Source organism: Epinephelus moara, chromosome 13 (genome assembly GCF_006386435.1).
Source record: "Epinephelus moara isolate mb chromosome 13, YSFRI_EMoa_1.0, whole genome shotgun sequence".
Lineage (NCBI taxonomy): Eukaryota > Metazoa > Chordata > Actinopteri > Perciformes > Serranidae > Epinephelus > Epinephelus moara.
In genome coordinates this window covers 25395936-25410679 of record NC_065518.1, presented here as the reverse complement: position 1 = coordinate 25410679, position 14744 = coordinate 25395936, and the positions used below count along the sequence as shown (strand labels likewise).

Here is a 14744-nt window from a genome sequence, read left to right as displayed (position 1 = left end):
ACTACCCACAGATAAGAGACATGTAAAGTTGGTGTTAACATGTTGGTACAGTGAGCAGGAGTCCGGTGCTGGCCCCTAGCGGTGCTTGCGGGACGTGCGGCGGCTGTACGGCACTTCTCGTCGGCTACGGGATCCATATGCTTGCGAAAGCAAGGCTTAACAAAGCAATGGGAACTTCACCAAACGTGCTACTAAGAGTCTAAAACACACCAGCAACTCAACGCGTTTTGACGGAACCTTACAAACCATCCACCTTCCCCGGTAGTGGAGAGCTTGTCAACTCTAGAAAAAGGTGCGATGGACCCGAGAGACACAGCCCCGGATTCGTGGGAGCTGGAGGAGGATGCCGAGGCCCCGGCTGCCGCGGCGGAGCTCCCCACCGCCTTCGCCGCCCTCAACGTCAACGCCAAGCCGTTTGTCCCCAACGTTAATGCCCCGGTGTTTGTACCGAGCTTCCTTCAAGCCAGCGCCGTGGAAATGCCGGCCTCAGACGGTACGTGAATGCCAGACAGCTGGCTGGAAGTTAGCTTAACTTGCTAGCTTGACTGCTAATCCAGCTAAGTTAGCCTTCCTCAGTGTAACTCGCTGTGCTCAGTCCAGCCTGTGCCACAGTGATCGCATTTCCACTAACTAATCAACAAGTCGGCTTCAGTGTTAGTCATGTGTTGTGACGGTGTAGTAGCAGATTTATAACGCAGTAACTGTCACAACGAGACGTTAAGCGTAACAATCATTGTCTAATAAATATTTATGGAAGTTTGACATGCTTTGCTTTCTTTCCTCAAAGGTGCCCCCGACCCAGTGGCCAGCATGGAGGTGGCAGAAACAGCTGGTATGCACCCACATCTAAAAGTTAATCAGTTACAGCTCTGCCTGTCAGGCCGGTTGTTACCACAGGATAGGTGTGGTTACAGGCTCAGGTGTGCACTTTTACCTGCTGCCAGATTTGAAATCAGACCAAGCCTCATGCAGACCAGGAAAGCTTGGATGCTCACTTTTGAGCCCCTTCTTGTAGGTTCACTTACTGAGCCATATTTGGATTGCTGGCATTGGTAAACTCATGTGCATGGGCCTACGTATAATATGATGCAACCTCACTTGTCCATGCCCGAAATAGACATCCCATTGGCCCACACTGTGGTGTGTCAAGCGCGGCATGTCCGAGGTCTCTGTCTGCTGAGTGTCAGACCAATTTGCATTTGTGCCATTCCTTCAGTCACTATTTGCTGACTAGTTTTAATTTGCGCGAATCAGGTTCAGTCACATTTTGACCCCTGGATGCTGTATGCCTCTTCTCAGGTTACAGAGAACTGGTGGTGTTTTTGTTTTTTAATAGAGTGGCTGAGCACTGCAGCTGTAGCAGAGTGAGTGACACAGGGAGGCCAAAAAAAAAAAGAGATCAGATACTATGTATATTTATTAGACAGAGAGAATGATGAGATACCTTTCCTTTTCACATTTCCCACAGACATATTCATGGAGATGCTTATTCTAATACATGCCTTGTCAGATTTCTCTGAGCGTGTCTGAGAGAAAAATTCTAATTACAGCACGATGAGACTGTCGACAAAGTCAAGGCATGGATGGTGCTCTGAGTTGCCAGCAGCAATATCTCACAGGCTGGTTATAAGGAGGAGGGTTGAGAAGAAAATAGGCTTTGTACATGACTGCTGGGCTGCATAATTTCATAGTTACGGAAATGGGAGGCTTATTTGTGTGTTGCCATGGGAAGATGCTCCTTCTGCAGAGCTCAGCAGATTTCAGCGTACTCTCGTTACAGTTTTTTCTTTTGTTTTGTTATTTGTTCAGTAGAACATTGCACTGATTGTGCTTCTAACGAGTTGGACGGGACTAATGAATGATTAACTGCAGACCACAGTAAAGTCTTGCAACTCTTTATAGAATATCAGCAAAGGCAAATAACTTTTATGAGCATCTGCTATCCTTGAGGTCTTTCATATTTGTAGACAGCTTCAACTATAGTTGTTGCACCGAGAAATTTTATAGTTTTTGCTGCAGTTAGATTTTTGAAAAATAATTATTCTATTAGATATATATATATTTTTTTTTTTTTAGCATTTTTGCTTATTTTTTAAAAGTGTGAGAGAAACAGGAAAGATAGGGGATGTGATGACATGCAGCAAAGAGCCTGGTATGGACTTGAACCTGGGCCACTGTGGTAAGTTCTCAGCCTCACTGATAAGTGCTCCACCTGAGGTCTGTACTGCAAAGCAGGATTTGGAGTTAGCGAGGTAACTTAACAGAGTTAACTCTGGGTTTTCAGTACTACAAGGCTGGTTCTCTTTTGTACTGGGATAAATCGCTTTGGTAACATATGTTGAACAGCTAACAGCTCCGGAGCAGGTTATGTTCAGAGTATCTGATCACAGCCTGTCAACACCCTGACCTCTGACCAATCAGATCACTGAAGAAAAGAGTATGCATGGATAAACGTCCAGAGTCTCATGTAAAAAAGAGGAGCCTATATGTTGCTATAGGTCAGGAGAATCATTTCATTGTTTCAGGGCTCTATTTCTACTGGCTTCAAAACAGAGCTTCTAACAAACACAGAGATCATTTACAGCGCTAAACACATGATTTTAGCTGTATTTCAACTTGTGCAAAGTTTAGTCTACAGTGGTAGTGTTGGTACTTTGCACTCTGATTCCATCACTGCAGCTCAAAATAACATGAGACACCTGTGTGATGAGAATTAGGGAAAAAAAGATTAGATTTCATTAGAAACAGAAGCAGTCTTTTAGTAGTAGTTTCATCATCTTCCAACTAAATAGCAAAACATATGTCACATATAGCCTAGTGATACCTACACGTAATTTAAGTCTCAGCCGACAGTGTATTTTTGGATAGTATTCAAAATATTTCTATGTTTTCCGTTATAAGATTACAGAGTATTATTTACATCCCATGCCACTGACATCTTACTGTCTCACAGTCCCGGAAACTTTTGGTACCGAAGTAGCCGACTTCATTCATGGTTCTGATGATGTTGCTCATAATTAACATCCCCGCCTCTTTCACATGTACAGTACATGCTTGTGGTTGGATAGGAAGACCCAGAGTTGACTGAACTAATTGATAACCAGCTTTGTAGTACCGGCTTTCCAGACGGCCAGTGTTAGGGATAGTCAAGCTAGATAACGAAAAGATATCATGCGATTTTAATACAGGCCTCTGGTGAACTACAGGGGCGCCCATAGAATAGAAGTTTAAGATTAGAAATGACCCGAAAAGGTCTGTTCAGTCTTAAAAACATCCACGCAAGGACACAACCAACAGTTGATCTTGTGTTTGACAACCAAAGAGAGATTGTGCAGCTGTTGTGACAGTGAACACGTGTATTTCTCTGACAGACTGGATGTTTAAATTACAGTTTATTCCACATAAAAGGGCCCAAGCTGACCAGCGGCCTTGAACCCAGAACTTTGTTGTTGTGCAGCAATAGTGTTAACTGCTGCACCACAGCATAGCACGTGAATGTAAATTCAGTCAGATAAAATTACAACAACATAAAATGACATAACTAGATGCACAATACAAACTAAACATATTGTCTAAAATAGAGCAGGTGAATGATAATGGTGTAGGAGATGCAAGGGAATAAAGTGACTTCACTCAGTGCAGTTTTGACTTTGAAGTTGGATTTGTTCCTGCATGTGTTTGATGTGTGCAAAAGCGGCTCTCGTTCCAAATTTTTGTGCAAATGTGGTAAAAGGATTAAAGTTTGGTATAAACATAAAACTGGCAGAAACGTCGCAGCTTGAGTGAATTCCAGGATTCAGAATCAATCAGGATTTATTCGCCATCAGTCTGCAGGTTTTCATTCCAGCCAAAAAGATGTTATAATATTAAATAGTTCCTCCGTAGCATCTAGACATTACAGAGGAATACCAGGTGTATATGTATATATATAAATATATACAGTGGGGCAAAAAAGTATTTAGTCAGCCACTGATTTTGCAAGTTCTCCTACTTAGAAAGANCCTCCGTAGCATCTAGACATTACAGAGGAATACCAGGTGTATATGTATATATATAAATATATATATGTTTGTTTGGTTTCAGCTCCGGTGGAGAATGGAGGCACAGATGCAGACATGACCACAGAGGAAGAGACATGGGAGCAGAAGGAGGAGCCAGGGGGAGGAGGAGGAGGCGGAGGACAGGAGGACCTGGGCTCAGGGGGAGCCTGTGAGGAGGGCGCTGCGAGGAATGAGGATGAGGAGATGATGATGGAGGAGGAAGAAGAGGAGATGCCCATGCCTAAAGTGGCTCCAGCACCACCAGATGCCCCCAAGAAAGAACATGTGAACGTGGTCTTTATCGGTCACGTGGGTGCGTCCCATTTGTATCTATATGTATATTAATTTATCTGAGGAAGACTGTAGAAAGTTTTATTTATCTTCTGAATGTTTTTGTCTGTCAGATGCTGGTAAATCAACTATTGGAGGACAGATCATGTGAGTAATACTTTTTTCATGTTATGTGTCATCTGATCACAATGCTGCAGGGCTGCTCAATATTTTTTTATGGTTGCGTAACGTATTTATTCTTGCATATTTCCTATTTCAATTTTCTTTAATTTCTCTATGCCTTCATACAGTATAAAAGCAACTGAAAAGTGTCCCCTCGAAATAAAGTATTTCTGATTTCTGAATAGTTAAAAAATATCTATTATTTTTCTTAAATGCAGTAAAGTGTGACTTTTAATTTTTCCATTTTATGGAAAACTGCGTCCAGATTTAGAAAATTAAAACAAACAAACAAAACAGTCCAGTGTTTATTGATGCCACGGTGGCTGTTAGCTATTGCGCAACATTTTGCCTCTTACACAACAGTTGTTTTTCTTCAGTTTCAGCCTCAGTTTAATTTTTGCCTCCATAATGCCACAGGTATAATAAAGAAAACATCATTTCCATGACCCCCTGCTTCTCACCTTTCTATTTTCTTTTTCCCCCCTTTGTAGGTACTTAACTGGAATGGTGGACAAGCGAACCCTGGAAAAATATGAAAGAGAAGCAAAAGAAAAAAATAGGGAGACATGGTGAGAAAAATATGTTAATGAAAGATCTCCGAAGCACCAAATCTGACCCACCATATTTTGTTATTTTGCATGTTTTATTCAGCATCAACATGGTGTTCAGGATGAATAATTCAAGCAAATATTGCCCAACAACAGCCATGTTTGGCACAGCAATTTTAAATGCTCATAAAACAGTTTTGTAAAACATAAATGAATACATAAACGTGGGGGTTGCAGGTACCTGTCGTGGGCTCTGGACACAAACCAGGAGGAGAGAGACAAGGGAAAGACGGTGGAGGTCGGGAGGGCTTACTTTGAAACTGAGAAAAAACACTTCACCATCCTGGACGCCCCCGGACACAAGAGCTTTGTTCCCAACATGATTGGTGGAGCTTCACAAGCCGACCTGGCAGTCCTGGTGAGATAAACAAACACGCCTATCCTAACATTCACCAACCTTAAACCTCAGACACACAGAGATTAAATCCTGTAAGTCCACTGGTGTTTCACCACAGGAAAAAAAAAGTATTTACGCATATCCACGGAAACGTCTCAATTCGCCTCTGCAGCAAAATCCTTTTTCCACTGTCCATCTTTATTATAGTTTACAAATAAGGTCACAGAATTTATTTAAAGAAGACAACACTTTTAAATGTCATGGACCCGTAACTGTGGAATTATTTACCTCCCTTATTGGTTTGTATCAGGTGATTTCAGCGAGGAAGGGTGAGTTTGAGACCGGCTTTGAGAAGGGTGGACAGACGCGGGAACACGCCATGCTGGCTAAAACAGCAGGAGTCAAGCATCTCATTGTCCTGGTCAACAAGATGGATGACCCCACCGTCAACTGGAGCCTAGAAAGGTGAACGGGAATCGGGTTAAGATACATATGACGTGTTTGTGTTGGCTTAAAGGGGCACACCACCTAAATTAAGAATTCCAATAGCCTAGGATTTATGAACATGAGCGTCTCTCTCAAGGCCAGAAACCAGAGATATATGTCTCAAACTTGTGAGATGTCAGCTCCAGATTTTATACCCTATGACATTACAAAACCCAGGATGACAACCCAGAAACATTCAGTTTACTGTCATAAAGGGAGTAAAGAAACCAGAAAATATTCACACCTGGAAAGCTGGAATCAGAGAATAGTTACTTTTTCCCTTAAAACATCACTCAAACCAGTTAATAGATTATCATATTCATTGGCTATTAATTTAATGGTTGACGACTAATTGATTAAGTTATGATAGAACTTTAATTATCCTGATGAAAATTGCTGTGCAGCAGTTGCAATACAAAGTTGGTGGAGTGCAGCTACAAAGAGTACAAAATGAAAGGACTAAAATAACATAAAATGCAAATTTAAAGCAAATTTAAAATTGAATTTAAAGTGAAATATATTGCAAATATAGCAGGTGGTGTCAGTCTGTTGCTGAAGGTATTCCTATGCATGAGCAGTACGTGATGGAAAGTGTGTGAGAATCATTATCCATGATGCTTCAAATATTTGTCACGGCTCCAGTTGGCACCGAAACACTTTCCATCATTTAATTATTAGCATTGGCTTTTATTCAGATGGTCCGTTAATAGCTCCTATCTGACGTCTTCTTTTGTAAAAACCCATGGTGTTATGTTTCTCATATTGTAGTAAATAATCACATATTTCATTACTTTCCTGCAGGTATGAAGAGTGTAAGGAGAAGCTGGTTCCATTTCTAAAGAAAGTGGGCTTCAACCCCAAGAAGGACATCCACTTTATGCCTTGCTCCGGACTCACAGGTGCCAACCTCAAGGACCCCGTGCCCGAGTGCCCCTGGTACACGTAAGTGCAGTGGGTGGGATGGTTTGTTAGTACAGTGTGAACTTTTGTTGGGTTGTCTGGTTCACAGGGGGAATTTTAAACACACAATCATCCTCTTAAGCCTGTATTTACCACTGGCTGAACCCAGCTACACACACTCGATTCACCTGAACAATGATGCTTTGTCACATGTTAACAAAGTAGTCATAGAACATTTTCACATCTCAGTTACTCACATGAATTTATAAAGACACGATGATACATTGAATAAAAAAAGAGACCCGCCAGCTGCTTCTGTTCCTTTAATGCTGCATCAGTACTACCTTTATTTTCTGGCACAGTTTTACGTTTCCCAGAGGTGATCAGACAGCTCTGGTATGCAGTGCTGACACAATGTTGATTCACAGTCATTTTTATAATGGAACATTTTTTTTTTTTCCCGAAAGGTTGCAGCTCTATACTGTAGACTGTAGAATAAGGCCCTGATCAGACAGTGTGTGTTTTAGTTATGGTTTTCAATGAGAGTGAAACCCTTTGCTCGCTCCTTTTGTGTTGCTGAGTGCCTTGTGTTTTTCCCCTCTATGTACCTTTAGCTTTTGCAGGAACGCGCTAAACGGTTTGAGTTTAAAAAACTTCAACTCAGAGCAAAAAAGCGCCCAATGTCATTGGGCCTCATTCACCAATATCTTAGCAAAAAAAGTCTACATCTGATTAATGACATGTTCTTAAACCCGTGTTCTTATAATGATGAATCTCCTTGTCAGTTTAAGGCGTGTGTCAACACTAATTAGCATCGTTAAACACCCTGAAAATAGCCACAAAAAGGGCATGAGCCTGCAGGGCTGTGTGCACACATGGAGACTAAAGATGAGCAAAGTTGAGAGAATAATGCCCAAACAAAAGTCTGAAGGGAGAGGAGCATTGCACTCCCAACATTTAAAAAAAAACAGTTTTGAAGTTGAGGTACTTCTTCGGAAAGTGAACACCAGGTCAATAAAAAATAACAAAATAAGATGTATGTGATGTTAAAGATTCATGTTAATCAATCACCCGACCCCCAAGCTCCAAACTTAATGCAGTTTCGTAGCACAATTGTCAGGACAAACGACTAAGACGCTGTCCAAGCTGTGTGTGTGTGTGTGTGTATTTAGAGAGAGACAGAGAGAGGGGGAGAGAAGGTGAAGGTGGACTATTTCACGCAGTATTTCTGTAAGGTAGTAATAACCTACTTTTCATCACTTTTTTTCCTGCCCATCCGAACTGCCAGCAATATTTGCCTCCACAGAAAACGGCAAGCATTGGGGCGTCGGTGGCTTAGTGGTAGAGTAGGTGCCCCATGTACAAGGCTGTCGCCGCAGCGGCCCGGGTTCGACTTCAGCCTGTGGCCCTTTGCGGCATGTCACTCCCTCTCTCTCTCCCCCTTTCACACTTGTCTGTCCTATACATTAAAGGCTAAAAATGCCCCAAAAATATCTTAAAAAAAAAAAAAGAAAACGGCAAACATACTGATTTATTGATTTCTTGGGGACCACGTTTGACAGCAGCAAAACTATATCATAACATCCGTTTACAAACTCTAACACAAGTCACACAATATAATCCAAGTATCATTTATCCCGTTGTATGCCCAGGACTTCGCAAATATATGCATTTTCTCTAACAAAAAAGCTCTCTTTATTTAAATGTGCAGTGTGTAGGATTTAGTGACATCTAGTGGTGAGGTTGCAGAACTGAAAATTCTCCTGTGTACCAAGTGTGAAGGAGAACTACTTTGGCTTATGTGCAAACACAAATGCCCTGATCTAGAGCCAGTGTTTTATTTATCTGTTCTGGGCTACTGTAGAGCAACATGCTTCTGATATGATACACAGCTGTGGTCTGATCAAAATCTGAATTAAAAAATCTGCTAGTATGCACTTGAATTATGAGTCATAAGCTGTCACAGATCACATCGTAGGCCATGGTAGGACATGGCACTCATGGAGACATTTCTGACCCCAAAATAAAAATAAATTTTTTTACAAGTGGTGATTTTTGTTCTTTTCCAGGGGTCTGCCATTTATTGCCCATCTGGACAGTTTGCCAAACTTCACCAGATCCAGCGATGGACCAGTCAGACTACCTATTGTCGACAAGTACAAGGTGAGCAGCTGGAGGCCGTCTCTTTCTAAAGAGAGAGAAACAAATCTGTGGCAGCTTGTCTTCTCCCTGTCCTCAGCAGAGGAGTGGGTGTAAAGATTTCTTTTGGTTTTCGTTCACTTGGCCAAAATCTTTTTATGTTCCCTCTCCAGTTTGTCGTTCTGCTTCCTCTTTGGTGATTTTCCAAGCACACACCAACATGCTTACATACACACATACTGCAGCCTCTGCGTAGTCATTGCTCTTTAAGATAATTCAGCTTCTTGGCACTTCCCTCAGTTTGGATGTTGGAAGCATTTCAGCACATACTGTAAGTGTTGGTGGGACTGAGTTATTTTGGAGCTTTCTCATTTGTCCATACATTAATCATCTTTCCCTTCTTCACGAATTATCTTTTCTTTTTGTCCTCTTGTCTTCAAGATGTTTAAACGCTCCTCTCTCCCTGTGATATAAGAGACTTATATCGTGGTTATAAGATTAAGTAGTCCCAACTGGAGTTCCCCTGATGTACGGGGATTATAGTTCAGTTAATTGTCTGCTGCATATGAATGGACCAGCCATTCCTTTTGTGAGGAATATTGGACGTAATGATTGTCAAGCATGATCATTAATGGTCCAGTGTGTAGGGTTTAGTGGCAACAAGCAGTGAGGGTGCAGAACGAAAACTTTTCCCATGTGTCAAGTTTGTAGAAGAACTACAGTGGCCAACGCAGAAAGCACCCTATCTGGAGCCAGTGTTTGATTTGTCCATTCTGGGCTACTGTAGAAACAACACGGCGTATTTCATGTAGGTAGAAACGGCTTGGAAAATATGCTTTGCTGCTTTCTTTACCAAGAGCTTGATGGAAGAATTGATAGCACTCTCGTCTGTCATTTAAATATGAAGCTGTCTCAATTAGCTCAGCTTAGCACGAAGTCTGGAAAGAAGGGAAACAGCTGGCCTGGCTCTGGCCAAAAGTACAGGTAGTAAGCTTTAGAGTGCTAGTAGGCAGATTTTTCTTAAATTTAGTCTGTCTTCTCATTAAACTTTCAACAACAAAGTGGATAAGCCCATTTCCCCAAAGAGAGGCTTGTAGGGGATTCACATCCAAATTTGCACGTTTTTGAAACTATGTGTTAGGTCTTAGTTCCTGAAATCGTGTGGGAGTTTTTATGAGCTTGACTCCTCCAATGTTCTGGACTGCTACATACACTTCAATACAAAAAAATGGGCCAATTAAATAGCTGTTGCTAGGTAAATGGAACTGAGATGAGATATACAGTAAGACACATACCTGATTTTAGCATTGCATTTATCTTGGATTTGCACCGTACTGTCATCTTAGGCTTTTATATAGTTGTCCTCTTTGTATTTGCACTCTTCCCACTTTGCATTGCAATTGCTGCACAGCATTTTTCCTCAGGATAAAGAAAGTTTTATTTCATCTTAAATACTGTTTAGTGGGCAGTTGTGCGAGAAAGCAAAAGAATAGTTGCTTTCATATTGTAGGTCAACAGGATATCATCAGTATTATTATTTATCTTCAGCCTGCTAATATTTGCCTGCTGGTATGTGAAAACCACCTACCTCCAAAATGCCAGGTTTGCATGAGTTAAGGGACCCTGTTTTTAGCTTTACATGACTGCAGTGAGTTGAAGAAGTTTGTGCATTTTTCAATCCAATACATGGTTTTTATTGAACAGTGACAATATGTTGTATTTTCCCGAGCTGTAGCTGTAATGTTATACTGTATTTACTCAGAACAGGTATCATGGTCCACACTCATAAAACAGGTTTTGACACATTCCTACATTACATAAAGGCTTTACAAAACATTTGAAGGTCAAGATTAATAAGTTTTGATCAGCCAGTGATTCTAAAAGTTAAGACTAACACACATCAGAAGTTATTTATGACTTACACTCTGACCCTTCTCAATGTGTGTGTGTGCTTGCAGGACATGGGCACAGTTATCCTCGGGAAGCTGGAGTCTGGATCCATCAGTAAAGCCCAGCAGTTGGTCATGATGCCGAACAGGGTGAGCTCTCCTCCGTATTACTTTCCTCCTTCTCACAAGGGACCAAGAAACCTACCAGAAATAACTTCAAGGCCTCATTCTTGTATTAAATTTACTGCAGCCTAGATGGAAAAATGATATAGTTTCACTTCTAACACCAGCCATATATAGCAATAAGGTGTTTATTTGAAGTGTATACTAATAAGAGTGTGTCTCTGTGTGTTGCAGCACACAGTGGAGGTATTGAGCTTGCTGAGCGACGATGTGGAGACAGACGATGCAAGTCCTGGGGAGAACCTGAAGTTGAGGCTGAAGGGCATCGAGGAGGAAGAAATCCTTCCCGGTTTTATCCTCTGTAGCCCTGACAACCTCTGCCACTCTGGCCGCACCTTTGACGCACAGGTACACTGACACCAGATGATCAAAGTCACTGCATGCTGGCATCTGTGTCCTCACTGTACATCTGACTTTCAGAGTCGTTACTTGCGGGGAGAGTCTGAATCAAGAGATTCAGGTTTGGGCTTGATTCACTCTCATTTATTCCATCTGATGCCAACAGATAGACTCCCAGATAGACTCTCCACCACACCACTCAAACAAAAAAAAAAAAAAACAGGTGTAGGTGGGAAGGCTATGCTGAAAGCCGATTCATTTTAAGGCCACACGTTTTAACAGAGCCACTGTTAAAAGCCCAGTTAGCAGCAGCACTTAGCTGCTTGTTTGATGCAGAACATTATCATTATTTGATTTATTGTTCGGTGTTTAGAGCAAGTGTTCTGAGCCAGAGTGCCCAATGGTTGGGAATGAGGCATTTAAGTGACTGATGCTTGCTGATTTTATCTGTGAAAGACACATTTTAAAGCCATTTAACACTGGGCAGCTTGTTTTTAAATATGAAAATGTGGAGACTATAGATAAGGAACTAATATATCCAGCTCTGTTTCAACTCCTTATTTTTTCAGATCGTCATCATTGAGCACAAATCAATCATTTGTCCTGGTTACAATGCAGTCCTTCACATCCACACCTGCATTGAAGAAGTGCAAATCTCAGTAAGTTACCTGCCCGACTTCCCAAGCTGTAGCTGAAACATTTTACAGTATCAGAGTGTGTTTCTTGTTATCTATTTTATTTGCCTAGCCAGTGGTTTTTTATGGCCTCATGGCCTTACTGGACTGTAGTTCAACTCTTTAAATCCTGACCGCAGGCCTTAATCTGTCTGGTGGACAAGAAGACGGGGGAGAAAAGCAAAACACGACCACGCTTTGTTAAGCAGGACCAGGTGTGTATCGCCAGGCTCCGGGCAGCTGGAGTCATCTGCTTAGAGACCTTCAAAGACTTCCCTCAGATGGGACGATTCACACTGCGAGACGAAGGTAAGGACACCGTGGGTGTGTTTGTAAGACAGTTTGAGGATGTTTAATGTAAAGGGTAAGTTTAATATTTTTTTAACCTGGATCATATTTTCCCATGTTTTTGTGTGTAAGCGTCTAATGTGAACAGCATTTTAAAGTTGGTTCATTATTGAGGGAAACAGGCTGCAATGTAAACACGATTGTTCCCACTGTCTATTCAAAATGCTTGTTTTGCCACTGACAGGCTCAGATTATTATTTTAGGTGTCTGACAATTTAGGACCAAGCAGCCATTGGTCAGTATCAGGCTGTCAGTGACCATCTGTTGCCCTAGTTTTTGCAGTGTATCTCATACCGTTGGCACTAGTTGGCCCTCATTAGCTTTTTTTGGCCGAATCAGCATGTTGAATTAGTGTTGGAGATGGTGGAGCCCATTTTAATGACAAATACAGACGAACATCACCTGCTGGTACGGAGAGATTGTTCCTCTCTCGCAGGTGTAGAATATATGCGGTAGTTGGCTGTGGACTTACGGTGTGTTCAAGCTCAACTTTTAAGCTGAGACACAGGTGACATGAGGCGACGCAACAGTTGGCCTTCATTGCAGGTAGTTCTGTGAGGTTGGTCTGGCATGTCTGGGCCTTTATGTACAGGATCCCTACAGAGACAGATCTTTTTGTTAAAGAGCAAGATTCTTTTTAACCAGAAACAGCCCTGAAATCGTTATCACCAAACTCACCAGACTCCATTTAAATAAACAGTAATTTTATCCTTGTAAAACACACTTCATTCAAAGTCGACAGAAACAAAGTAGAACATACAAAACCATCTTGCTTCATCTCCCCACCTTTTCAACTGTCACTAACTCTGGTTTGGTTGAAAAAAATCCGTAATTTACCCAGTTAGGTGTGAAGATATGCTGCATTTATATATGCTAAAATTACTGTTTATTAAAATGGAGTCCGGTGGGTTTGGCAGTGGCAATTTCTTGGTTATTTGTTTATCAAAAGGATCTTACTCTTTAACAAATAGGTCTATCTCAGTAGAGTAGGGATCCTTTCCATAATGTTGTTTAAACACTACAAATAACCTGAGCCTGTCAGTGACAAAAACAAGCTTTAGACACAAAAACAGGAAAATGGGCTCCTGGTTAAAAAATACAAAGTTAGACTTTAAGCTAATAGATTTTTCACAATTTGCTTACAGACACAGACGTTACAGCAGAGATAATAAATCATGATTCTACTTGCTTCTTTTCACGTCTGACTTGTTTCTCCAGTGAGTCTTGAATCCCCATTTTGTCCCTCACTTCTCCTCATACACTCCTCCACCAGGCAAAACTATCGCCATCGGCAAAGTGCTGAAGCTGGTGCCAGAAAAGGACTAAATGCAACAGTGGCAGCATGCATGGAGTTCTTCCACCCGTTACCAGAGGAGACACGCTGCTAGAGCCGACCCAAACAGCTACTCTCTCTTTACACACAACTATGCTGAAGAGAAGAACAATGACAACAAGGAGCGAAGAAGGAGAATAAAATTGCGTCACATGAAGAAAACAAGACTGAATCAGTTTTTATGATGAACAATATGAAATGAGAGACCAAGTCCAGTGTGTCAGCTTTCTCATATTGAGAGCTCAGCTATGCCACTAATGTAGCTACATGCCCCCATTCAGTACTCCCACGGCTAACCGCGCAGTCGGCCGGCCACGCCATTTGTTTTTAGAATGGAGATGGATGCAGTGTAACTGAGTTTGGGGAAGAAAAAGACAAAAACTATAGAATGATGATTTCATATCCTGCAAAAGACCAGAGTTAGCCTGTAATTATAATTTGCAAAGTACATCTCCCTTTTTAAAGAGCGGGATTAAGAATCCAGCGGACATTTTATTTGGTTTCGAGGATTGCTGTACCAAAATTTTTAGTTTGGTCTCTCTCCACATGGGATGGTTTAATTGGATTGAGCTCAAATACTACTCTGATGAACCATGGATAAACACACTCACACAGACAGACACACACAGCTGTTACATAATCTAAAGTGAAAATAAATGATCAAGCTGCAACAGAAAGGTGTATTTGTTTTCCTTTAAGTAAGTATTCCAGTTTGGGATGGGCAAGTGAACCTGACATTTCCTTTTGAATATTAGTAGCATATAAATATCAATACTATAGAAGTGTCCTATCCTTTGATTTATGCATTTTTATATAGTACAATTTGATGTATTGCCATCATCTAAAACACTGCTATTTTTACCCTTTCGGGCTGCCATACATTTGTAATTTACTTCAGTATTTTATAAAAAAAAAGTGCAGATACTTCCATAGTAAGACTGCAATATTGTATCTAGTATTTTAACTTCGATTTAAAATCTTCTTGTCTTCAATATGGTCTTTAGTGGGCCAGCCA

At 41.3% G+C, this 14744-nt stretch overlaps 1 protein-coding gene across 1 annotated transcript; it reads left to right on the top strand.

Annotated features, from left to right (window-relative positions):
* The first annotated feature begins 97 nt into the window (after positions 1-97).
* Positions 98-14406, top strand: gspt1 (G1 to S phase transition 1). The gene is made up of 14 exons (XM_050059244.1): positions 98-493; positions 788-832; positions 4084-4353; positions 4445-4478; positions 4985-5062; positions 5279-5459; positions 5749-5903; positions 6726-6866; positions 8894-8987; positions 10922-11002; positions 11210-11383; positions 11944-12033; positions 12189-12357; positions 13670-14406. The coding sequence occupies exons 1-14, from the start codon at positions 298-300 to the stop codon at positions 13720-13722; spliced, it is 1761 nt and encodes a 586-aa protein (XP_049915201.1). The 5' UTR covers positions 98-297; the 3' UTR covers positions 13723-14406.
* The last annotated feature ends 338 nt before the right edge of the window (positions 14407-14744 follow it).

What these genes read in the sequence shown, in the direction of transcription:
- gspt1 (XM_050059244.1), top strand. Translation starts at nt 298, where the DNA reads ATGGACCCGAGAGACACAGCCCCGGATTCGTGGGAGCTGGAGGAGGAT. An exon ending in GGAAATGCCGGCCTCAGACG is followed by an intron (nt 494 to 787) that starts GTACGTGAATGC and finishes CTTTCCTCAAAG; the next exon opens with GTGCCCCCGACCCAGTGGCC. An exon ending in GTCAACTGGAGCCTAGAAAG is followed by an intron (nt 5,904 to 6,725) that starts GTGAACGGGAAT and finishes ACTTTCCTGCAG; the next exon opens with GTATGAAGAGTGTAAGGAGA.